This window comes from Tubulanus polymorphus, chromosome 12 (assembly GCF_964204645.1).
Source record: "Tubulanus polymorphus chromosome 12, tnTubPoly1.2, whole genome shotgun sequence".
NCBI classification, from domain to species: domain Eukaryota; kingdom Metazoa; phylum Nemertea; class Palaeonemertea; order Tubulaniformes; family Tubulanidae; genus Tubulanus; species Tubulanus polymorphus.
In genome coordinates, this window is record NC_134036.1 from 3,593,991 (window position 1) to 3,620,608 (window position 26,618).

Below are 26,618 nucleotides of genomic sequence, written 5' to 3' on the forward strand. Positions count from 1 at the left end.
CGCGCGCGGGACCATTAACAACTAACTGCGCATCCGATTCCCCGATCAAATACGTACGATTCGATCCAATTGACGAATAGAACTGTCTCATGGGTCGGCGTGGATCAAAAGGCTGTAACATTAGTTTCTTCGACGCGTTAACAAGCCATTGTGCAAGTGTGGGTCAGTGAGCCTAACCCTATGCAGAAAATCCCCGACAATAATGACGAAAAAATTAAGTAAGAATAGATATAGGCCTAATTCCGGCGTAGCAAAGTCACTGGAACATTTTATAATGTTATCTAACGAATTGTCTTTGACGGAAATCTCGGGATGCGGGCCGAGTGGGTCTGCTCGCAACGCACCACCCCGTACGGGCCTCGTAGACAGAAAGATATTTTTTGCCTTGGAGAAAAGAAAGTGTGAATTATGAAATTACCGATCAATTATCAGCCGGTACTCAAAGCAAGACCACAAGAGACCACCAATCAGAAATTAGGAAAACCACGGAAAACCAGATATAGAATACAATGGAAATTATCAAAAAGGCTTAAAAAGTAATAATTGATGATAGCCTATTATCTAAAACACTGACACTAGGCCTAGAAACTGCCGGAATAAATTGCTATGTCGTAAAAAGCAAACGGGCAGTTTCTAATAATTGAGATTGTATACCCAGATGGATACTAATTACATTCAATTTACTTACTTGAATTGCTTCTCAGTTTTTCTTGGATTCTATTCGCATATTCATCCAGCAAATTGATTTTTATTGTGTTTTCCTGAGGCACTAGTCGCGTATTCAGCCAGCAAATTGATCTTTATCGCGCTGGATCGATTCGATTAGGGGTATCTAGTACTATTTTTCTTTGTTTTGTAGTTTATTCAACGGTTTTGTGTAGTTCATTACATAAAATTCGACATTTTCTTTGACTTTGTGTTTTTCTTTTAGATTTTGAATGATTTTATGTGTAAGGCGCCTTGCTTGCAATTTTCGGGGTTAGTTCGGATTTGAAGAAACAATTATATGGAGATGGAATATCCGCGCGAGGGTGGTTAAATAGTGTTAGCACTTGTAAAATGGCTAAAATTTCAGCGCCGCAACATCTAGAATTTGTTTCTTTTTTTTATTATGTTGATAATTTTCGTTTTAAACGGCCCCGCGCGTTAGCGTCATTCGAGGCGCGCATTTTTGCTCCGCGGCCTTGAGACGTGCACAAATTGACTAAATAAATATCTGAATTTTTTTCCGAAATAAAGTTTATTTCTTACAACTGAAAAACTAACTTAAATGATAAAAGAAAAATATGAAAGGAATATACAACAGATTACGGAACGCGAGGAAAAAGAAGGAAAAAGTGGCAACTAAAACAAATTCAATTATATTTTATTTCAATTTTTTGTTAACAAAACAAAGAAAACTAAAAATTGATAATAGTTACTTAATTGAAGTAGATTACGAGATCAAAAGTTATGAGAAATAAAGAATGGGGATTATCTGATAATTTAAGTGGCGACACCTATAAACACTCGTCACATGACACATCATATTCACTTCCTGGTTCTTTTTCACTGACTAATTCACTTCAAGTCGTCATTAATTCGGGCCGATTTTAGCTTCGAATTTGGCCCTTAAATCGTCAACGGAAAACCAGGAGCCACCGCCAAGATGATATCGTTCTTCCAACGAATCCTCGACTGGATCAAGAGCCTTTTCTGGAAAGAAGAGATGGAACTGACGCTGGTCGGGCTGCAGTACTCCGGTAAGACCACCTTCGTCAACGTGATCGCGTCCGGTCAGTTCAGCGAGGACATGATACCGACCGTCGGCTTCAACATGCGCAAAATCATGAAGGGCAACGTGACGATCAAACTGTGGGACATCGGCGGCCAGCCGCGTTTCCGCAGCATGTGGGAGCGTTACTGTCGCGGCGTCAACGCGATCGTCTACATGGTCGACGCCGCCGACCACGACAAGATCGAGGCGTCGCGCAACGAGCTTCACAGTCTGCTCGACAAGCCGCAGCTGCAAGGCATTCCGATTCTCGTTCTCGGCAACAAGCGCGACCTGCCGAACGCGTTGGACGAGAAAGAGCTGATCGAACGCATGAACTTGTCGGCGATTCAAGACCGCGAGATCTGTTGCTACTCGATCTCGTGCAAGGAGAAGGACAACATCGATATAACGCTACAATGGTTGATCCAGCACTCGAAATCCGGACGATGAACGCCGAGTTTAGAGCGCGAAATTATATTTACGAACGAATAGGCTGTCGAACGATTTGAGAAGAATGATTCGTTACTACGCGATTAAAAACTGAGTGATTTTAGTAAATTTGTTTCATATATTCCGTACGTATTTCTCTCTTTTTCTCTGTACATTCGACGAACGATCGAATTTCGAAACGCGCGAAAATACGTCGCTTTTTTTTTCAGCGTAAATATCGTTCGCGTTGAGAAATTTATCGCGAACGCGTTCCGGCGCGATTTTCTCTTTAGGCAGGTTTCGATTGCGACCGTATTCCGATTTGCGAATAGCTATTCCGGATTAAGAACTCTCTATCGGCCGCTTCTATCAGGTTTACGCAGATTACGCTTATCCGGAATAGGAAGAGCGTGTTCTGTTTGAAAGAAGATAATTCAGGAATCGGTAGAGACTAATGGAAACCCGCCTGAGACTTTCTAAAAGACGGTCGCTGAAAATCGTATTTTTCGTGGGAACTGTGAATGTCGAATTTCACGATAATCCAGATTAAGCGTCGATGATGATGATGATATCGACGATATATACTTTTTTACTCGCTTTGCCCGGCGTGCTTCGGTCATTACACTTCAAGAACTTAAATACATGTAGTTATATTAGATAGATAGAACATTGACAACTTGTTCGAAGAACTATTAACGTTTAAGCTTGTGTGCGCGCGTGTGAATTGCTTAAAATCGAAACCTCGAAAGATTATTTAAAGTAAGAAGATTAAGAAATGAGCGCGCGCGACCGACTCTAGTCAAAACTGGTTAAAAGCTTGCCCCTCATGTGAAAGCCTTGGTGGTTTATAACCATCGGATCTAAGTGTGTCTTCCTTCGCCTGGATTTGATGGCATCACAAGACTGTCAGTAGATGTATGAAACCTGCCATTCCCCAGGGCCCAGTAACACAGTCGTCACTTCAGTCGAAAAGTCGTCTTAGATATCAAGATTGGCTTTTTAGAACTAAGTTAGTATTAGACTCGTCTTAAATCTTAGCTATGACTGTGCAACTGGCCCCTGGCCTAGTTGTGCCGGCTTCGATTTAAGATCAGTCTTTGGCTATTTAATTGGAATGGCCTTATTTCCATTTTATTTCTATAGCCAATCTAAGAACTCGAGATCAGTCTTAAGATTGGGCTTAAACACTACTTTTGGACGTGCAATCGGGCCCTGGAGCCATTTTCATATTTTGCTAGATTTGATTCAAGAGATTGGCTTTTTGAAAATAACTAGTTTAACTCTCAGATCAAATCCAACCCAGATCTCTAAGTCTATTTAACCGGGTCCCAGTTTCACAGCTGTGAGTCATGAGTCATGGGCCAGTTGCATAGCTGTAACTCAAGTCCACAAGTGGTCTTGGATCTTAAGACAAGTTTTAGGTTTTTTAGATTGGCTATGTAGAGCTGAGTTGGTCTTGGGCTGGGCTCTAAAGCCATTACTGCGGGATTTGTGTCGGGGTTTCATGTTGTGGCAAGGTCTCTCGAACGCTATCAGGTTCCTGTCTGTATTGAGGGAGTATGGATTGGTGCACCATCAGTACTGAACGGACATTAAAGACTTAAATGATAATAGTAATTATAATTAGTATTACAGTAAGATTGTATGTGGGTTTCTGTCGGGGCTCGTAAAAAAAATCGTTCCTCATAGTGAAATAATGACGACGGAAGCAATGATGACATGTAGTAATAATAGAGATTCTAAGTTCAAATATTTAAAGAGAATTAAAATATGTTTAAAATGCTATCGATAATGAAAAAAAAAGAATTGTCTCTTTCATTCGGGGCCAAATATGTCCGGTTCGAGAAATTCCAGGACCAAGGGCCGGTTCCATAGTCATTGCTTAGTCTTAAGACTATCTTAGTTCGATAGCCACTCTAATGAATTTTAAGATCTATGACCACTTTTGGACATAAGTCTCGACTAATGGAACTGGTCCCAGTTGCTCAAAATTTGTTAAAGAGTTAACAGGTGGACAAAATACAACGGTTCTAGTGGTAAAAATATAGTACTTGTAGTAATATCAGTTGTCACTTTCAGTTAACTATATAACCAACTTTTGAGCAACTGGCCTTTGTTGAAAAACTGTCAAGTAGAAATCTTTTTCTACATTTCCAAGCATAGATGGAATTCAGATGATGGAAGATCAAACTGTCGGACGGAATAATCTGATCGGGATCGTGAGATGAAGCAATCTGCATCACTCCGATATTGTATACATTGATCAAAGCTGCATAATGTTAGCTCGTCGCTCGACGACGAGTTCATGACAAGTTATTCAAGTAATTTTTGAGTCGAAAATCTGAACTGAAAAATGCGGTAGCTGAAATTTTATTATCGGCACGCTTTCCAAAAAGTGGCGTTCTTTCACACTACGATAGTGAATATGAGAAAGGGTGCAGATTGATTCCGAGCTTTTTATTTAAGCGAATGTTGTGTCGATACTTGTTCGATTAGCTATAAGTGATTCTTATTCGTAATGTCTATAACTTATATATATATATATATATAATGTGTATAATATTGTAATAATGATTGGCTCAGTGTGTGTGTTAGGAGTTGAATAATATTTAATTTGATGAAATATATGTACGTATTTGTTCTTTATCACGGCCACTTCGAAAAATAGAAATACTTATTATAAAATCAAGTCTTTTTGTAATTCACTGTGGTCGGGGGATTTCTCTAACATGGTAAATTCTTTTGTCGATTTTTTAGTACTTTGGAAATCATCAGCTGAAAAATTAGTTTTTTTTTTTTTCACGAATCCAATGGGTGTCTGGACTGGAGGTATTTGCTGATGTAGAACCCAACAATGCCGGTTCCGAGCAGCAGTAGAACAGCCTTAGAAAGCAGGATTCGAACCCACGAACCCATTCGAGTGTTGAAATGCCGTAGTCATAGAAAATATCCGTGTTAATTGTTGTATTATGTGAGATTTGTCAAAGAAATTTGTAAAAGAAAAACAATCAGGAAATTCGATTTGTCAAAGCAGCCAATAGAATCATGAAGAAACAAAAATATAATCAACCAGCAGATAAATTATTTTTCAGCCCAATTTCACCGTTCAAACATGAAAGGTAAGACTTTGTTTTTCAAACGGTAGTAGTTCCAATAAGCCTAAAAAAGAAGTTATGACGAAACTCCCCAAAACGACGAGTACACCGTCGGGATTTGATCAGCACTAGCAGAGAAAAAATAAGCTGAAATTCAATCGATATTTGTTTTGAAAGTCCAACGTAATTTCTAATTGGTTGTTTCTGTAGTGTAGTAGTAACCCTATTACAATTCTTTGGAATAATCTAACTTCGCGCCTGTAGTAAAAGAACACCGTCCAGTCTACTTACTAATAGTAAGTGAACTTTCTTTGTTTTTGTAGCCTAAAATCTTAATTGTAAACTGTCCTGAGATGTGGTGTTGTAGTGCAGTCTATAAATCAGTTTTACTATAATGATTATAAGTCTGAATGTCTCGAATTTTGAATCGATTGCGATTGGTTGAATCCGGCGATCTCGCTGAATAAAGTACTAATTGAATTGCATTGGCTTGGATCTATTCGATCAGTTGCAACATTGACTAATTGTGTAATTCGGCCGCTGATTGGCTGAATCGTCGCTTTTGTTACCGCGACGTTCAAAAGTACATTTAGTGTGAAAACAGTAGAAGATTTTCCGTCGATCAAACTCTAAAAACAGCTCCAAATATTCGTTCGAAGAGGCTCGGAACAGCGTGACTGTGAAGCGATAATGAAGCCTCCTCAACAGTATGTAATGATAGACGCAGGAATAGACTTGACATCTCTCAAAGAGAGATAAATTAAAAAGAATTTCCCGATGATGCTTAATTTATTTTTAGTTTAGAGGCCACAACAATTCAAATGTCAATACTTAAACCTGAACTTGAAGTTTTAGATGTTTGGGTCCTCTCGGGTCTGTTTATGATTCCGAATTTTGTAGCTTCACTTATTTTATGCGGCATGCGTGGCTCTAGGCCTAAATGTTAGTAAAAATGTTTTTAAATACCAATCAAATCATGCTAATCAATTTAGTAATTTTGAGAATTCTTGGCAAAAATCTTCAACATGATGAAGTTGGCCAGTAAGGTAGAAACAAGAAACTAGAAATCTTTCTTATCAATCGACTTGAGTTAAGCCTAACTGCGCCGGCCAAGTTGGCGTGTATGATTGGTGCAAGGAGTGTGTGTCAGTTGACACTATGTTTTGTACTGGAATGGATATATGGATTGGTCGATATGTTGTTCTGTTCCAGAATCGTTAACCGTTTTTGGGAAGAAAGACTTCCTTCCTATCTCTTCGGTTGGCGTACTTTCCTTGTTCTGTTGCAGCAAATTAAAACGAATTCTAATGGTTCGTTAGATAGTCATGAAAGAAATTTACGAAGATTGACAAGTCTAAAAAGACTGTGTAAACGTGTTTTAGGCCTACTGTGAAAACTGACATGTTGATGCTACGTAGGCAACCGATTTTTTAAATAGTTCAGACTTATTATGTAAATTTTGACCGTGCGGCTTCTTGACCTACACCCCCATGCCCCAATTATGCTCTATTTTATTTGCTTTCTATCGACCACCAACTGATAGGCTAAGCCTTACTATAATAATAGGATCTGAAATGGGTCCCGAGAAAGGGTTCTTCAAATGAAAGAGGGCTTGGGCCAATTATTGAATTTTGAATTATTATTATCGCAGGTTTTCTTCATGATCACTTCTCTCTTTCGTCTCTAGGCGTGGTAAAACACCGAGGAAAACTCCAAGTAGAAAACAAACATTCAAAGAAACAGATCCCGTCGAGGTAAGTTCAGATATTGTTGTGTAAGCCTACCATAGAAATCTGTCCAACTTGAGAGTGATATTTGAGTTGGATCATACGGTAGACTCCGCTCAAGTCTGATCTGTGAGAATTCAATGTCTCTGTCGATATTTACTCGATATATACAACTACGTCTTTATAGTACGAGAACACCGTTTATTCTGCCTAATCCTGCCAACCCCGGTGAGTGTTGGAGCATGGAAAATATATAAAAGTTAATCTACCGTTTCAATGACTAAATCATATCTCCAACAGTCTCTCTAAAATTACTCTAAATGTTATTTTTTGTTGATAAAACGCATAAATTTTGGTCAATTTTAACCTTAAAAATTTGTAAACAAGAATGATATCTGCATTGGCACCAAGTTTAAGTTCGAATCCGTAATTTACACTCCCATCATGCACCATGAAAAGCCGCCATATTTGTTATGTTGCTTCACTTCAACTGTTTTTTGAGGCGACTAGTCAAAAGTTTTGAGCTACTACGATAGTCAAAAGCTACTTAGGATTACAAATGTATGCACAATCAATAGTTAACTTCCATCTAATTACAGAACAGTCAGTTTGAGGTAAATTTATGGTGTTTTAAGGGGTGAAATAGCTCAAAGCCTCGTCCCTCAAAATGAGGGACGAAAATTAACCTTATATGAGCACTTTCGCCCTAGACGTTGTTTCAGGAACAACGGCTAGGTACTAGACTAGATGTTACAGAGACTCCGCTCAAGTCAGATCTTTTGACCTGAGAGTGATATCTGAGTTTGATGGGACTGTAGACTCTGCTCTAAAGTCAGATATTTTTTGCACTTTTCAGAAAGTACTTGAATTGAAATACGATCTTGATAATTAGTTTCTATATTTTGCAGGTATATTGTCGGATCCGCCCGTTGGACAGTTCTTCCGTAGAGAAATGCGTCCGGCCGATCAACGCCACTACGTTGCAAATCTCACCACCAGAGGTCAGTACAGTCTCTTCGAAACACAGGCTCATGCGGGAAGTGGTTCTATTAATTACTTTCCAGTACGGACTTTCGTTCGTCATTGAGCTTATCCTAGCATAACCAAGCTTTCGCCTATGCTATAGCAAGATTCAAAATCTACCTTTTACGTTTCTGTTTTTCTGGCCTTTTGTTGTCCTTCTGTTTGCGGCTGTCCATCTCATGTCTACGCACCCCCAGATGATACGCTGTCTGTTCTGTCCAAGTCGTCAATGAACTGAAACTGAGTTTTTACCTTACCCCTGCAAACTTGCGTCACATCTCATAGCATGGCTTCTTTCTTTCTAATTTAGTCGTCGGTGGGCTTCAGGAATGGAAATCTCAAACAGGTAATTGTTGTTAGAATTCATAATTCATAAAATTGAATGAGCCCCTCGTGCAGTGTAGTCACTCAGGCGGCCACCCCTTATTGTTTTTTGCATCTACCCCTCTGAAAATCAGCCACCTCTTATAAAATATCAATCTACTGCCTCTACTTGTGGTGGATGTCAATATTCAATCAATGCTGATATTGCCTGGAAATATATTGAGCTGTCTGAAAAAGAAGATTTCACCTAAATTAAGCTTAAATTTCCATTTTTTTGGGGGGGAATCGAAAGCCTAGTTGCTAGTTCAGCAGCCACGATTTCATACACTCCAGCATATGGAGAACACTTACCTAGTAGTAGTAGTTAAGGGTGTGTGTCATATTAATTCATGTGTTGTTTCAGGTGCAATACACGTTCAAACTATTGTTCGACGAAGACACATCTCAGAAAGCTGTATTCGATCAGATCGCTTATCCGCTCGTATCGGACCTGTTGCACAATCGAAATGGTGAGAAATTCAGCAACAATCTGCCTTTACCATTAACCCTGCTTTACTCAGTAACGGCATATTTGGGGGGGTAGATATTTCTGAGTTGACCAATCTTTCTTAGAGTAGTACTGTCTGTTAAGTCTAATTTGGGGTTCAGGACCCAGTTCAACAGTTGTGAGTTAGAGTTAAAATTAGTTCATTTTCAATGAGTTACCACGGGGTCAAATTTTAACTCAGAACTGTGGAACTGGACCCAGGTGCTCAAAAGTCCGTTGAAGATAACTGGCAGATAATGTCATAGTAACGGCGAACTTTTAATTGTGACTATGTCAACTATCCACTGGTTAACTCTACTCAACTTTTAAGCAACTGGTCCCAGGGATATCAGGGTATTTTGTCGGGGAATTGACTTTGTGGTGTCTATCTAGATGTTGTTCTTGCTGGTGAAGAGTAGCACGAAGAACCTCTTTAGAAGACACCGCCCTCACTAGGGGCATCATATATTTCAATTCAATCAGGGAATTTTAGACTCCTCCGATCTGTAAGAATCCCGCGAATTCGATCTAGATTTTTTGTACATATTCTTTCTGTCATTTCTTTAGGGTTGTTATTTGCGTACGGTATCACGTCGTCTGGTAAAACCCATACGATGACCGGCACGCCGCTTGAACAGGGAATACTGCCGCGTACGTTAGATGTGATATTCAACAGTATCGGCGACGTCCTCGCCAAGAAATACGTGAGTAATGAATTTATTCATCTTTATAAATGAGCTTTGAACTCTCCTTTTTTTGACCCCAGGACCCAGTTCCACAGTTGAGAGTTTGAGTTAACTCTGAGTTAATACTAGTTCATTTTGAATGAGTTATCTCTGAGTTTAATCTTAACTCAGAACTGTGGAACTGGACCCAGAATCCTTGCTTTATGCTTCAAAAATGTGGATAAAGATTTCTACTACTGTCTTTCTAAGGCCAGTTGCTCAAAAATTGGTCGGTTAACTACGACAATTGAAATCACTACAAGAACCATATTGTTATCACTGGAACCATTGTATTTTGTCCAACTGTTAAGTGTTACAAATTTTGAGCAACTGTGTCCAGGGGTCAGTTGCATAGTCATGGCTTAGACTTAAGACCAGTCTAAGACCAAATTAGTTCTATGGTCAATCTAATAACTTGAGACCAGTCTTAAGATTTAAGACCACTTTTGGACTTAAGTCATGACTGTGCAACTGGCCCCAGTTCCATAGTAATTCCTGTCAATTACCGGTATGATGTCAGCTCGTTGGTTTTTCGGTTGAATTACAAGTATCATTTTTGTTGTTGCTTTCGTTTCGCAGGTTTTCAAACCGGACAAAATGAATTCGTTCGACATCCAAGCCGAAGCCGACGCGATGATCGAACGCCAGCGTAAAGACCTCATGCCGAAATTGATGACTCCGAAAACGCCGGGAGGAAACACGAGGTGATTGGGCTGGTTCGTGGGGTGTGGTCCCTACGACTCCTTGATTCCTTTTAAACAGAAAATGCATTTGAAGGGCTTTGAAACTCCTTTGATTTGAATGAAATACCTGAAACACCTTTAAGACTCCTTTAATTTTGAGAAAGTGGTGATTAGATACTTTAAAAGATATACATAGGCTACGCCTTAATCAGTAAAGTTGGAAGCAGGATCTTTTTTTTTTACCTTAATTAGACGGTAACCAAATTAGAAACCAAGTTTAGTGTGCCGAGGATAGAAATTTGCTTTTAAATCCACCAGATTACCGGTTGAATGACTCAACGGTACCGATTTAGGAGTGTACAGTAATTGGGATATGAAAGTGATGATGCAGACACTTCCTCAAAATTTGAAACTCCTTATATCCAGGGGAATTACTGACCTGTAGGGACCCTGTTGGTGCAGATTTGCTAATTTCTAAATGGGTTTTCAATATGTTTCTTTATTCGAACAGGGGTGATTTCCTGGACGGCGAGCGAGTTCGTGAGACGGCGTTCGTCGACGGTATCGATGAAGACAGCAGCTACGCGGTGTTTGTTTCCTACGTCGAGATTTACAACGACTACGCGTTTGATTTATTAGAAGATTTGCCGTACGATCCGATCACCGGATACAAGTAAGTGCACAGCGATTTATTGGAAGATTTACTGTAGTTTGGTTTCATGCCAAAAATAGCCAAATTGATTCGTTTTAAGACGGATAATCTTGAGATGCTTCATTGTGAAAGTAGAGGGGCGGGTCTAGGACTGTTTTTGAAGGCAGGGGAGGCACAACTTGAAATCATGAGCATGGTCGCTGAAGATATGCGCCGTTAGAAGGAATTTGGAAAAAAGAAAATTGCTTCATCAGAAAATTAAGGACGGGTCTAGGTCTTTTCTAGGACAGGTGGTCAATCCTCTAGAAGGCAGAAGAAAGACGTGAAGAGTTTCCCAAAAGGGGATATGCTCTTGTTTAGTGGGAGAATTTTTCTGCAAGATACAAATGTTTTTTTTTTTAAATTTTGAAACTTTGATAATTGTCTTGTCATTCGAATAGAGCGCCGCAGTCGAGGAATCTGAGAGAAGATCGCAGCGGAAACATGTTCGTGCACTGTTGTACGGAAGTGGAAGTTCGCAGTACGGAAGAGGCGTACGAGGTGTTGCTGAAAGGTCAGTTGAACTTCGCGACAAGCTTTGGTAGCAATGCCGACAAAAACTCGGAAAAGTGCTTGATACACCCGGCTGGGTCCTTACAATTCCTTGAAAACTCCTGCTAGATTGAAGATGCTTTTAAAGGTGCTCAGAACTCCTGGAATTCGAGTTAAACACCTAAATCTCCATTGAAACTCCTTTATTTTGAGAAATAAGCTAAAGATATATTTGTAGTTGTACATTAGACTACGCCTAAAGCTGAACAGTTGGGACCTGGATTAGTCTTTTCCTAATCAGGCGGTTACCGAATTAGAAAACAAGATTACATAGTGTTAATGATAAAAATTTGCTTACAAAACACCAAATTGACGTTTACCGAGACAAACAGTACTGATTTAGGAGGCGTCTAACGTAATTGGGATATGAAAGTGATGCAGACGCTTCCTCGAAATTTAAAATTTTGTTCTATAAAACTCCTTGACGTGTCCTTATATCTAGAGGAATGACTGATCTGTAGGACCCCACCCTGCTGTGGCTCGGCTGCATCGACATTCATTCTAACCGTTGTTGTGATTTCTCTTTCGAAGGTCAGAAGCGTCGTAAAGTAGCGCACACGGCGTTGAACGCCGAATCTAGTCGTTCGCACAGCGTTTTCAATATACGCATCGTACAAGCTCCGCTCGATCCGCTCGGTGAAGAAGTCTTACAGGTAAATACCACGCTGTTGTATTTTATGCTCTTTTTAGGGGTTGGCTGGGGTTTATCATCTACAGAGCTGCCAGAACTGTTATTGATTTTCAGTATTTGTTACTATTCTATAACGAGAAATACTGTTTGATGCATACAAAAATATGAAAGATGTTACTCAGGGTCTTACTGTTGATTACTGATTAATTTGAACAGAAATATGAAAGATGTTACTGAGGGTTTTACTGTTGATTACTGATTAATTTGAACAGAAATATGTAAGATGTTACTGAGGGTCTTTCTGTTGATTACTGATTAATTTGAACAGAAATATGAAAGATGTTACTGAGGGTCTTACTGTTGATTACTGATTAATTTGAACATTTTCTTTCATCATATTTCATTGAAATGATTTCAACACCTGCACTTACCGGTATTTATATTTTGATTTTTTTGTGTTGTAGGATAAAGATCGCGTGTACGTCAGTCAGTTGTCGCTGGTCGATCTGGCCGGCAGCGAGCGTAGCTCCCGAACGAAGAGCGCCGGCGACCGACTGAAAGAGGCCGGTAACATTAACAAGTCGTTGATGTCGCTGCGAACGTGCATCGAGATTCTACGCGAGAACCAAACGACCGGTTCGAACAAGGTATTGTCGATATTACACCCCTCGTTAATTGCTTTGTTTCGAGCAAAATGCTAGAAAATCCTTAAAACTCTTTCAATATTGAGAAAATTGTAATTTTTATAGTTGTACACTAAATAGAGTATACCGAAATAGATACAGTTAGGACCCAGTTTTGTCGCCTAATCAAATAGGCGGTTATTGAATTAGAAAACCGATTGAGGTGGTGTAAAGGATGAAAATTTAATTGAAAATCTCGGAATTAATGGTTTACTGAGGTAGATAGTACCGATTTAGGGACAGTTTACAGTAATTGGGATATAATATGAAAGTGATGCGTAAAAATAGATTTGAAAATTTCTCCTTTGAAACTCCTTGAAAAGTCATATCTGGGGTTGACTGATGTGTTGGGACTCTGGTCTTATTCTGCAAAATGTTTGACGATCAGGAAAGTCTATTTGAACATCTGTTCGTTTACATTTAGGGGAGAGCATTTGTATAATACTTTATCGAGGGTCGGGATATTTAAGATCGCTGATTCTTTAATAAACCAGAGAAGAAACGGCCCCCGCTGAGGATTGATATGTTATGATCTCATTGGGAAATTTCTTTTATGTCTCTACAAGGGAGGATGAATACAATGTTGTTGCGTGTTTATTTTCAGATGGTGCCGTACAGAGACAGCAAGATCACGCATTTGTTCAAGAACTATTTCGACGGCGAGGGTAAAGTACGAATGATCGTTTGCGTGAACCCGAAGGCCGACGAATTCGACGAAACTCTGGTGAGTGTTCGAAAAAGGATGAAATGATCGTTTCAGCGCTGACTAGATATTAGCCCAAAGTGCTGGAGATGATATGAAAATTTTCAAACCCCTGTGCGCTGTATAACAGGCATACCGTGATAGTGCAGCTACACCGTGGTGCAGTGTATGATTAGTTATTGATATTTCACAATGTTCGATAGGTGCAGCCATCTTTCAATAAAGATATAAGCTAACTACGGTACCTGTTAATTACATCAATACACCGCGGTGCCGTGCACTAGCTAAGTCCATCACCGATTTATACACCGCACTGCAGTGTAGATGCACTGAAAAGGTTAAGGCATATTCTAGACCCGATGAATGTTTGACCTTTCACGTTGAATATGAAGATTCTGACATTCGACCTTGAAATTGACCTGTCTTTATTCCGCAGCACGTGATGCGTTTCGCCGAGATGACGCAGGAGGTCCAGGTCGCTCGTCCGCAGAACGTACGCTTCGACATCGGACTGACGCCCGGTCGACGTCGCTTCAACGATGATTACAAAAACGCGGTGAAACGCTGCGAGGACGAAGGAGGTAAATCAAGCGAGTGTTTACACACAGCAGGCTGATAGCTGCGGTATTTTTAATTCTTGCAGGGTCTCTACGACTCCTTGCAAAGTCCTAAACCTTAAAAGTTTTTTCACGGTCCTTGAAAAACCTTGAATTTTAGCGAAATGCCCGAAAATCCTTGAAATTTCCTTGAATTTTGAGAAATTTGCGATTAGAGAATTTTAAGGTTTTAGGCCTAGTTATTATACGCACTGATTCCACCTAATTAAATGATTAACTAAGATAAACAGTACTGATTTAGGAGGAGACGACAGTTATTGGGATATGAAAGCGATGCAAACACTCCTCGAAATTTGAAATTTTAACCCTGAAAAGTCGTTGAATTCTGGAATGACTAATCTGTACGACCCTGAGTTGGCTTTCGTCGAAGAATCATTTCTTTATGCCCATTGTATAACATTTATTTTCAGTTGATCCAGCCGTGGTACTCGCGCCGAGCAGGTTGTACGATATAGGACCGCCCTTCCCAATCCTCGAGGTAATAAATAAAACCTTCATCGAGTTGTCAATCGATTGAGGCCACTTCTTATTCTCGATATGAATTGCTATAGTTTCGATTTGTTTTCGTTTGTTCGTTCGCGCGTTTAGTTGTTCCACGCCGATGATACGATCACGTTGACTCATCTGATGCAGTATTTACACGTTCGCCAAATGAGACGACACGATCTGCTGACTGATTTCACGCATCGACGTAAGTTTTAACTATTGACCACATGATCATATATTAAACCTGCGCGACTGTTGAACTGGAGCCAGAGTTGGATTAAACCCATACAAATATGGATCTGGATTCAGGGTTAAATTAAACCCGCACAACTGTGGAACTGGGTCTAGTTTCACAAAACTCAAATGGTTGTTGTAATTGCTATTGGGTACTTCATGTTTCCAATGAGGCCAACAATTCGAACTTAACTGATTTAAGCTTGGACTTTTTCATGAAACCAGATGCTGGGGCACAGTTAAAGTAATCCCACACAACTGTGCAACTTGGTACAGATTCAAATAAATCCCACCAAACTGTAGAGCTGGAGTCAAATTGAACTCACATTTCTTTGGAACTGGAGTCAAATTGAAAACCTTTACAAAGTTCTGTGGATCTGGAGTCAAATTGAATACCATACAACTTTGGAACTGGGGTCGAATCGACGACATTTACAACTGAAAACCGACGATCGCAGTTGAGTTGTAGTAACAGTATTTCTTCTTTATTCTGTTCAGAGGACACGCTGCGCACGTATCTAGTCGAAATGGAAAATGACAATCAACACCTGCGACAACGAGTCACCGAATTGGAGGCGTACCTCGGCACGCACAATTCGGAACGAGGCAAAATGGACAAACGCTTGCGCAACGTCGAAGAACAAAGTCGTAAACTGCAGACGAAGTGTCAGAATTACGAACTGGAAATTCAAGAGTTAAACAGACAGGTAAGCGCAAATCGAGTGACAACTTTACCCTATAGATGGCGACCCTGAATGAAAGAAAGATTGTCCACTATTTCCAATAGATGGCCAAATCGTCAGCAACCTTCTCCATTGATATCTTTACCCTAGATGGCAACACCACGCTTCCCACTAGTTTATTGATACTTCCCTATAGTTGGCAGCACTGTGTTTATTGCTAGATTGTCAAAATTTTGCCATATGGATTGCGACACATTGTCTACGTTAATGTACCGTTGTTTGTTGATTGTAGTTGGAAGAGCAGGGAATTCAGATAAAACGAGCGAACAGCGAGAAAAACCGCATCAAGAATGACTACGAGAACAAATTAGTTGCCAATAATAAACAATGGGAACAAAACCTGGTAAGAGTCAGGATGAGAAATGTCTTATAATTACAACGGTCTCAGGTGGAGTGCCAAACACATGAAACGTGGATGGTCAGTTTTTGAAAGTGTGCGGATAAAATGTCTAATATCTGGTGTTTGTAGTTCTATTTCTATTAGAAATATCTCAGGTGAAGCACTTAACACGTGTGAAGTGTGGACGATCAGTTTTTGAAAGCGCGCTGATAAAATGTCTGGTGTTTGTAGTTCATTTTCAATTGAAAATGTCTCAGGTGAAGCACTTAACACATGTGAAGTGTGGACGATCAGTTTTTGAAAGCGCGCTGATAAAATGTCTAATGTCTGCTGTTTGTAGTTCATTTTCAATTGATAATGTCTCAGGTGAAACACTGAACACATTTGAAGTGTGGACGATCAGTTTTTGAAAGCGCGCTGATAAAATGTCTAATGTCTGCTGTTTGTAGTTCATTTTCAATTGATAATGTCTCAGGTGAAACACTGAACACATTTGAAGTGTGGACGATCAGTTTTTGAAAGCGCGCTGATAAAATGTCTAATATCTGGTGTTTGTAGTTCATTTTCAATTTAAAATGTCTCAGGTGAAGCACTTAACACATGTGAAGTGTGGACGATCAGTTTTTGAAAGAGTGCTGATAAAATGTCTAATATCTGGTGTTTGTAGTTCATTTTCAATAACGTCTTAATAATTTTTTATAACGTTTTAAATTTTTCTGTAAATTGTAGGATGTAGAATTACAAAGAATGGAAGAGGAATGTGGATCTCAGATCATGTCTCGTGAACACAAACTGCAATTATTGCGTAACGTACTTGATGTCGGCGCGGTCAGCAGCAGCAGCGCGACAACAACCCGCTCCGGGCTGATATCAGCGCCGCGGACTCCCCGCGTGCCTCCGCCGGTCGCTCCGAAACCGCACTACACCGGCGGCTCGCGCGGCGTGACGCCGGCGAAATCGGAGACCGACTTGACGCCGCGTAGTTCGCTGTATTCGCACGGTCGTTTCAGAACGGGCGCGGCGGCGGTGGCGCAGCAACGTACGAATACGCCGTACGGCAGTAAACTACGCGCCAAATCTCCACCAGCCAGATCGGTAAGCTTAAAAACCCGAGATAAACATAGTCTTATCGCTTATCTGCTCTCTCATTCTCTCATGGATAAAATTCAATTGAACCAAATAGTTACAAATTCGTCGATGGAACCACTCCCTGATTTGGCCTTGTGGTTACCATGAATTTCTAAATACGATGTGTTGTAGGAAGTGCTTTTTATCTAAGGGTTTATTAGCAATAGCTAGCTTTTTGTGTGAGGGTCAGTGTCCTATGCGGCTTTAACTCAGACATAAGGTTTAGTTGAGGCTTTCATCCCAGGGAATGCAAACACCTGATAAAGGCGTAATTCATTGGCCGAGACACAAGCTCCTGATTGAATGGGAGATTTCATTGTTTTCTATTGTATTAGTTCGATTGGTTTTTTCTTCAAATGAATTTTGAAATGTTTCAATGATCGTAAGATAAAAACCCACTATTTACAAATTAAAAGAAATCGAAAATTTATTAATAAAACAATCTAAAATATAAGAACCTGACGAGTGAACTGTTTCAATGATTGATATTGTATATTTCATGGTAATCTCAGACGGCCGCAGCTGTACCGTCACACAATACACGACGCCATCGCAGATCGAGATCGACCGGTGATAATCTCTGGTTGGATCATCGACCTATGGGTACCGTCGATACAGGTATGTACATCCGAAATTGTGAAGCTGGATCGAAAATTTTCGCCTGGAATCCTCCTCTGGTGGTGATCTTCCCTGCAGGAATCGTCAATCCGATCAGGCAGGATCGTTATAACTCCTTCTAAACTCGTTCTAAACAGAAAATGCTTTTAAAGGTGCTCGAAACTTCTTGAATTTGCGCGAAATGCCCAAAACTCATTTCCAATTTTGAGAAATAGGCAATTGAAAATGTGTGTAGTTCTACAGTAAAATAGGCGTAAATGGGTATAATCGGGACCAGGATTTCTCTTTTACCCAATTAGGCGGTTACCGAAATATAAACTGAGTTTAGGTAGTGTATAGGATGAAAACTTTTCTTAAATCCGCTGAATTTATGGTTTACCGAGATGAACAGTACCGATTTAGGAGTGGTCTACAATAATTGGGATACGAAAGTGATGCAGACATTTCATCAAAATTTGCTCCTTTAAAACTACTTGAAAATTCAATATAGCCAGGAATGACTGATTGGTGGGGACACTGCGGGGAAGATAACCCAAATTAACGCCTCCTGTCTCGTTTCGCGTCTAGGAACGATTTTGAAGCCGAACATTCGCAAGAAGAAATCCGTGTCGAAACTCGAGATGAAAGACACGAAAACAGCGAACAAATATCTGTTGACGACGAATCGCATCGACTCGGAGGGCGAAGTCGAAACGCGCATGTATAAAGGCGACGTTCTGTCGACCGCGGGCGGCGGCGCCGCTGTCGTCTTCAACGACGTGGAAACCGTCAAATCGAAATCTCCCGGCGATAGGTACGTAGAACACGGCGACGGCAGAATGCTCGCTTGCCAGAGTAGTTTTACTCCGCGAACTAATTTCGACTCTGGAAGTCAAACTTTATAAACTTTTTATTGGTAGGAAACGGCGTACGCCGGATTTGAGGCCCGAAGATTTCAGCGGTGAATGGACCGATACGGAGGACCGGTGTAACATCGCGATTGAGGGACACGGACTTAAAAAGTGAGTCAGTTTTAATCGATCAACAATGATTGCGATCATATATCGAAATTCGTCTCGGGTGAAGTTTGGAATGCATATGAAGTGTGGACAAGCACTTATCGAAAACAAGCTGATAAAATAAATATCTGGGGCCAGTTGCTCAAAAGTTGGTTAAAGATAACCGGTCGTTAAATACCATAGTAACAATGAGATTTCAATTGTCACCATATCAACTATCCACTGGTTAACTCTAACCAACTTCTGAGCAACCGGCCCGTGGTGTTTGTAGTTCATTTTCAATTAAAAATGTCTCAGGTGAAGCACTGAACACAAACGAAGCTTGAACCATCAGTTTTTGAAAGTTGTCTGATAAGATTTCTAACGTTTGGTGTTTGTACTTCAAATGAGAAATGTCTGGGGTGAGTTGCTTAAAAGTTTGTTAGAGTTAACAAGTAGATAGTTGACGAAGTGGCGATTAAACTTTCATCGTAACTATGGTATTTATCCGCCGGTTATCTTTAACTAACTGTTGAGCTACTGCAGCCTGTGGTGTTTTTGTTTGTGGTGCTAATAGATTTTTTGCCTCTTTTGCAGACGACCGAGATCCAGTCGCGAATCGCGTGTATAGATGACCGGTCAATATTCAAGCAGCTTTCGACCTGCATTCAAGTGAATGGCGCTGAGAGTGACGCGCAGTTCATCAGAGAAATTGTGAAAATCGCTCGAGCAATCATCATACAAAAAAAATCAATCGCTCTAATTATATTTACAGTAGACTCCGCCTAACTCTGTGTGCGCTGGTGTCGTAAATCGCTGCCCTCAAGTCTGCGGTGAATTTTAGTCAAATCTACTTAGAAAAGCCTTCAGCAATTTCTTAACGCTCGCTGAAATATTTACAGTGCCACCAAACCGCTGACCAATAAAGGCGCCCTTTAGTGTTATATGTAGTTTCTGAAATCTGTAATCAATCCACGCGGAATGTTGATATCACACCAGATGCTGCGACTATGATTAGCGAGTAGTGATTAGTGAGTAGTGATTAGTGAGTAGTTTCTACTGATTTTAAGAGTTCAGCTACTATCAAAAATACTCCTCAATCAGAATCGTTTCAGCTAGTTCATTTTCAATAAATACTAGAGCTGCCAACACTGCTTTCCTGATTTTCAGTATTTGTTGTCGATCCTATAACGACAATTACTGATTTAATTTGGTTTGACGCGTACAGAAATATGAATGCTTTAATATGTTGCTGATGGCCCTTTTCAGAGGTTGGCAGCCCCCTGAAATACACAATCTTTAATGTCGAATTACTCTTTATTTTCTGGCGAAAACAGCTACGATTATATAGATATCTGGTAGTCTGGTGTGATAAACAGTCAGTGGTGTGTTAATTCTGCCATTGCTTATACAGTACAAGCTGTTCCACGCTTAATTTAAAATCAAATTTTGTCCATTTACGCCGCAATTAAAATGCTTTCATGATGATATTGGGTGCATGGCGGCTGATTCGGGTCATAGAAGGAAATTTTCTCTACCACTTAAGGCATGATAGAAACGAATTTTTACATTGGTCCTTCTTTGTTTCTTGAAACGTGAGAATTAAAAAAAAACTTTGGTTTTCTCGTGCGAAAAAAAAAAACAAACAAAATTTTTTCGAATTCTCAAGAACGATCAAAACAAAAAAAAATGTGCTGATGTAAAAAGATTCTATAATGCCTCTAGATGTTTAGTTTGGCCCGAATCAGGTACATGCGCACGTGTCTCTGAAGGGGTGGGTCCGGGGGAAAGTGCGAAGGGTACGCTCCCCCTTTCCCTAAAAAATGTCAAAAATATTGAAATCATAACTGTAAAGTTATCCATTTCCAAAAATGAGTTAATATTTTCCGATGAGCTTTCTTTTTCCGAGTGCCCTTGTAATTATATGATATGATATACCGCTATTGTGGGGGTGCTCACCTCCCTGAATCAGACCCTAAATCCACTCCACCCTATCCCACCCGCTCTGTTTCGTAATTGTAAATAATGTACATGTATATATTTTGTATGTTTGTTCGATCTTGTCTCAGTGTAACTGCGCGTGTTACTACAGGTCTATCTGGTAGTCGCTGCCGCTTTGCTAGCATTTAATATTGTAATTATACTATATTTTCATCATATTTATAACTATTTTATTTACATTCGCGAATAAAGGCAAGAAATGCAAATTCAAGTTTTAAAAAGGCGTCCGTTCGTCGGTACAGGTGTTTTTATAGTCGCAATTGGGATTTCGTTACTTTCGCTGAATAGGTTTTCGACTCTGTTGCACCCGTATTGGTGGTCACATGCACACAAGTGATCTCCATGGCAGACGGACCCTCTGAAGTCAATCCCTTACGTCTGGCTAGTCTTCAGCATAATTGGTTGACGTTGACGTCTCGTGCAGGATTTGGTTTCGTAGAAGAAAAACTTAAATGTATGACCTTTCGGGCAAACGAAATCTATCGCAATCCAATCCCCTGAAGGACATGACGTACCCGACATTAGAACATGGATCTACTACCGTTTAGGAATCAATACACCCGGGTCAAGTTTTACGAAAAATCTAAACTCAAAATTTGGTGTCATCGCTTGCTATTGGTTACTTCACATTGTCAATGAAGACAACAATTCAAACTTAACTGATTTAAACTTTAAACTTGTTCATGAAACCGGACCTTGACATTCGATAATGGTACATTTGAGACAACCGAGGAAATGGCTGCGGATTGATTCCTACGAATTTCTCGGCAGCCTTTCGATTCCCATCGATTCCATTTGCCAATATAGCGTCAAGAGGAACGGTGTGAATGGAAAACTAACGACAACATTCAGGGTTCTAACGGATCAGGGGATCTCAGATATGTCGGGAATTTGAATTTTTGCTTTCTCGTTTTTGTTGGCGTCGAGCGGGACAAGAAACCTCTCGATAAGAAGCGGCCACTGAAAGGACATCTTATAAAGTAATTGGGAGAATATTTGGTCAAAGCTCCGTGGAAAATGGAAATTTTCGATTACCCTTATCAGCAGGACCCCCGAGTATTGAAGCAACAATGCGAGGGTGAGTTCTTTTGTATATTATGTTTTACTTAAGATCGTATATATACACCTATATGGTGCATTGATAAGAAAGTATATATAAGGGGTTAACTCCTTCCGTTTCAACGAGTGTTCGACAAGCATACGGTTAAGCTGTTCAGATGCAGCAGGTCAAAATGACAGTTCAGTTGACCGGTGATAGCTCTTTTGTCGCCAACTGTAGATGCGCAACATCTGGGCCGCGTCAATCATTGAAATGAAGTCATTCGGTCGGACGTAATCTCGCGCGGGCCGGTTGTTGACAATCTACCCTTTACAAATAGCGCCATAAACGCTGTTAAGAGCGTATACGAAAGGATTCCTACCGAACACCCCGAACCATGAAAACGATAGCGAGGTAAGCGTTAGGCCATGAATTACTAAAAAGAATATATATAAGGATCGACGGTTAGAAAGAAGGGAGATAATACTGAATGACCGGTAGAGATTGATATCAATGTAAATTATTTCATCAGTCATAATGCCATCCTGTTTAACGCCAACATTTTTCAGGAAATAAGTTTGCCCATTCTAACTAAAATTCGATGAAAATACCATTCTTAATAACGTCATGTTATCCATTGGTCCGAGCAGCGGTATTATACAGACACAATAAGAAAGCTGTTCACATAAGATATTTATTTCTAAAAGTTCTGTGGTGATCAGTATTCCTTGAGTATACTTGAATATCAGGACCGAAACGTCACTCAATAATTCATCAACTGCCACCTTCACTGTTCGTCTTTCCGGAATTCTTCTTACGCGTTCATCTTATACAGAAATTGTCTATCATCGCGGCCTAACACTAATATTAATTCATACTATTGATAGTCATGTACGTAGCTTACAAAATACAGAACAACCAATTTAAGAATTAGACCACCTCCTTAGAATTAGACCACCTCCTTTTTGAATTGCACTGGCTACCTCTGTACACAAACGAGTGAGTTCAAGGCAGTTTTATTGGTTTTTAAAGCATTAAATGGTCTTTCCCCTCTGTGTATTAAAGAAATGCTGTCTCTTCATAGACCTAGTCGATGTCTTAGATCTACAAATCAAGTTATTCTGTCTCATGTACCTTTTAATACAATTTTTTACGGTGAAAGAGCTTTTGCTTGGGCTGCTACAATTTTATGGAAATATCTGCCCTCTTATTTGCGCAGTTGCACAGATATTGATGAATTTAAATCGGGTGTGAAAACCTACCTTTTTAAACAAAATTTATTGAAATGTAATATGATTATGTGTATATCTTAAGTAAACCGCTCTAAGACGCAGTGGAGAGCGGTATAGAAATAAATGTTATTATTATTATTATTATTAGTCGGTAAAACATCTATTTTCGAGGAAAACCCTTCAAAGGACTTGCCGAAAACATGTATTCAAATTTCAGAAGGTTCTCTAAGTAATTTAAGTTGGGATTGGCATATACTAAAAGCGAAATAAGGTCAAATAAAAACGTTGAACTCACAATAGAAAATGAGAAGAAATTTACCGCAGTTCTGGTAATTTGGAAAATGTTTGAATAGCGAAGCGATTGTAAAAAAACCTCGACGATCGAATCCCATCCGTTTCCGAAGCTACACGCCAGTCTTTCGGTGCCATCGTTTTGCAGCTAGGCCTACGACTTGTTTTCTAAAAGCCAGTTATGTTTTTGATAATTTGTGGTATAGGTTTATTATCGCTATGTTGGTGATCGAAGCCACGATCAGAAATCTGAAAACATTCGCAGACATTAACGAAGGTGAGTCTTGTATACCTCAGGGGCCTGTTGCGCAGTCATGACATGAATCTAAGACCATTGTCTAAGACAAGCTTTATAGGTTTATAGCCAAACTGATAACTGAAGACCAGTTTTGAGATTTAAGATCACTTTTGGACTTAAGTCACGACTGCGCAATTGGGCCCAGGATAATGATAACGGTATATAAACTCCTCAAAATTTCATTTCGATCTCGGTATCAACCGAATGATTAAGTTAAAGGAAACATGATATATTCAAAAAAGTCCCCGATAATCTTTTGATGTTTGTTCGCCTCTGTTTTTGTGAATGTACAGAAGTACGAACGCAAGTGATGCACGTTAAACTTAGCCTCGACGAAGAGTTTGATCCCGATTTAAAAAACAGCGCATCGGTCGCGTACACGAATATGCAGAGAGAAATGGAATCGGCTGTAAGTGTTTCTCGACAACTCGTCAAAAATGCCTCTGTCAAGGGTATCTTTCCGGGGGCGGATCTAAGGGTTGCGCACCCCCACTAGTATTATGATTTGCCGTGATATGCAAATTAGATAAGCAAAGAACCGCGTGTAAAAATCCACAAAATTTGTTTATCCATTCATCAATTTATTCCTTCAATTTACTTCTCGCCAATTTACAATTATAGTTCGAAACACGATTTAGTAAAGAGTTCGCCCTGATCAGGAAAAAGAACTACTTGATTGCTCTTATTTCTAGCTCGACGAATTGATAGAAACGAAGAACTTTCAATGGTACATTGGAGTTAGAATCACAGGCTTTAGGTATTCGAATATCTAGATAGTTTTTATTTTACTAAACATTAGGCTAAAATGTAATGATTACTTTGTTTCTCCTAATCGGCCGGGTTGCCTTTTGTAAACTGCAATGACATTTGTAATCAGTTCATTTCTATATAACTGCCAGGTCTGTTATTGTTTGATTTTTAAATTAAGTAATGTACAAGGTAGATAGACGGCCGCCCTGGTTAACTTTTAAGCTCAGCTGAAATGAGAAACAAAGTATCAAGGTATTTTAGCCCTATTAGTTGCATTGATAATCGGCGTCGTTCCGTTTTTTTTTGTCAGTGAAGGCAGTACCATAGTCAATTTCGTAACGATCGTCAATTTAAGAATCTTGGAAAACAACCCGAACATGAACCCGGCTAGCGACTTTATTGACGACGTTATAAAGCCTGAATTCGGAGACGCGACGAAAAATATTGCAGGTCACGCCCTCAACGGGCAGTATAACGTACAGGAAAATACGTGTAAGTTCCACGGATATCGGCCTTCGAAGAACAACTATAAGAGAGCATCGAGGTTTCTAATCGATGCTCGTGAAAATGGTTCGAAAGTTAAATGTTTTCTCCTTTTATCCCCTTTACTTACTTATTTTACCCGCACGATATTTTCCAGTGGAGAAATTAGAGTTGAAGGACGAGAACGGTCTGTATAGAACGCAAGAAGAAGTTTGGCTCGAGAATCCGGAAGAATTTCGAAAACACGAAGAAAGTATCTTAGGTAAAAATAAACGATAGAAAGAACTGACGTAATAAAAAGATTGTCACCATCGAACCAGGAAAGCTTTCACTCGCTATTCAAGCTTCGAATGATATTTGATGCTAATTTCTTCTCCCGTTTCAGAATCTCATAAATGCGATGTAAGTCTGAAGGCGATACAAATTATTTTATCATTTCATTTTCGACCCCCAATTAACCTAATCATTTGCGGTACGTTATGTTACATTCTGATCATGCAGGAAGGGAATACCGAATGCGACGTCGAACCGAGGAGAAATTGGTGCATCGATTTAGCAGGAACGACGAGATGTGTTTACCCACCAGGTAGATATCCGAATATCTGAATATGCGATTTCATCCCAAATTTCTGGTCCGTGTGCTCGTCTGCCCAGGAATAGTAAGGCTAGAAATTTCAGTTGCACAGTCACGACATAAAAATAAGTTTGGTCTTACTGGTCGTAAGTCTAAGCCATGACTATTCAACCGGCCCCTGATTCTAAGGATGACTAATCTTGCAAAATACATGCATCATTCATTTCCTATAAAGAAATTATGATTTTTCCAAGATGCACGCATATAATTTCCAATATCTACGTGTATATTTAAGTTAAGACTTCTGTTTTTCGTTCACACCCGACGATGATCTCTAGGGTGAGATCGAAACGTCGTGTCTTATTTTTTGAATAAATAAATTCTCGATTTTAAAATTCTTTTAAATCGTGCACAGAGGTTTTTATCTTATTACCCGTTCTCCACGTTTGAGTGTGGTTATTTATTGTACTATTTTGTTTGTTTTTTTCAGGTGTAACTATCTGCAGCGTAAGTAAATTTGTTACGGTATGAATAGTGTTGAATGTCCGAGGGGGTGCAGGCTCCAGGCTGTAGCAGATTGATACCTGCAATTATAGCTGGGACCCTTTTCGATTTTCTCCGATACGAGGCCTATCACCGAACACGGAACATTTTCCATATAACATCATAGTTACGATAAACTAACATTATTTAGTTAATCGTGTATTGCAACACACACGATCTGTCTTTATGCTTTTCAGTTCGATCCTTGTTTGCTCGATCGACACGACTGTAAAGTGCACGATCATGACAGATATAAAGCTCAATGCGTGGATAGTGGCAACAGTAAGAATATTGTTCAAAGTGGCCAACGATTTCTTTCGAGAGTCTCTTTAAAAATCTACCCTTCCCGGAGAAACTTGGTCCAGTTCCGCAGTTCCGAGTTAAGATTTAACTCTGAGAGTTAACTCATTGAAAATGAACTCTAACTTTAACTTTAACTCTAACTCAGAGCTGTGGAACTGGACCCAGAAACTGGCTTTTAGTTACAGTAACAGGGAAATCGAGTCGAAGTCGAGAACGACCTTCTGTCTAGAAATAAATGCAGCAATCAATCATTTAGAAAGATTTTAGAAAGGAATTTCGGTGGTCATTAATCTTGAAATGGGTTACGAACATTTTGCTTTGTATATCAGACGTCCTGACATCCTCGAAATTGTCTGTTATTTTGAATTTTTACCGCAGAAGCCGAGATTATCACCATCGCATATCATGGGATT

General features: G+C 39.8%; 2 protein-coding genes across 2 annotated transcripts; both read left to right on the forward strand.

The window, feature by feature from the left end:
• Positions 1-1,531: 1,531 nt before the first annotated feature.
• On the forward strand, positions 1,532-4,870 carry LOC141913974 (ADP-ribosylation factor-like protein 8B). The gene has a single exon (XM_074805204.1). It carries the CDS (start codon positions 1,649-1,651, stop codon positions 2,204-2,206), a length of 558 nt encoding a protein of 185 aa, XP_074661305.1. The 5' UTR covers positions 1,532-1,648; the 3' UTR covers positions 2,207-4,870.
• Positions 4,871-5,857: 987 nt separating this feature from the next.
• LOC141913888 (kinesin-like protein KIF23) lies at positions 5,858-20,871 on the forward strand. Its single transcript, XM_074805063.1, has 22 exons — positions 5,858-5,987; positions 6,968-7,034; positions 7,916-8,008; positions 8,341-8,376; positions 8,758-8,863; positions 9,448-9,584; positions 10,185-10,309; positions 10,800-10,961; positions 11,381-11,493; positions 12,063-12,184; positions 12,627-12,809; positions 13,450-13,569; positions 13,985-14,129; positions 14,576-14,643; positions 14,754-14,856; positions 15,384-15,592; positions 15,861-15,971; positions 16,698-17,063; positions 17,609-17,714; positions 18,282-18,507; positions 18,614-18,715; positions 19,289-20,871. Exons 1-22 carry the CDS (start codon positions 5,971-5,973, stop codon positions 19,320-19,322), a joined length of 2,751 nt encoding a protein of 916 aa, XP_074661164.1. The 5' UTR covers positions 5,858-5,970; the 3' UTR covers positions 19,323-20,871.
• Positions 20,872-26,618: the final 5,747 nt, after the last annotated feature.

Excerpts from the sequence above, each read along its gene's own strand:
- LOC141913974 (XM_074805204.1), top strand. The coding sequence starts at position 1,649 with ATGATATCGTTCTTCCAACGAATCCTCGACTGGATCAAGAGCCTTTTC.
- LOC141913888 (XM_074805063.1), top strand. Across the intron at positions 12,810-13,449 it reads AAACGACCGGTTCGAACAAG|ATGGTGCCGTACAGAGACAG; the intron begins GTATTGTCGATA and ends GTTTATTTTCAG. Across the intron at positions 14,644-14,753 it reads CGCCCTTCCCAATCCTCGAG|TTGTTCCACGCCGATGATAC; the intron begins GTAATAAATAAA and ends TCGCGCGTTTAG.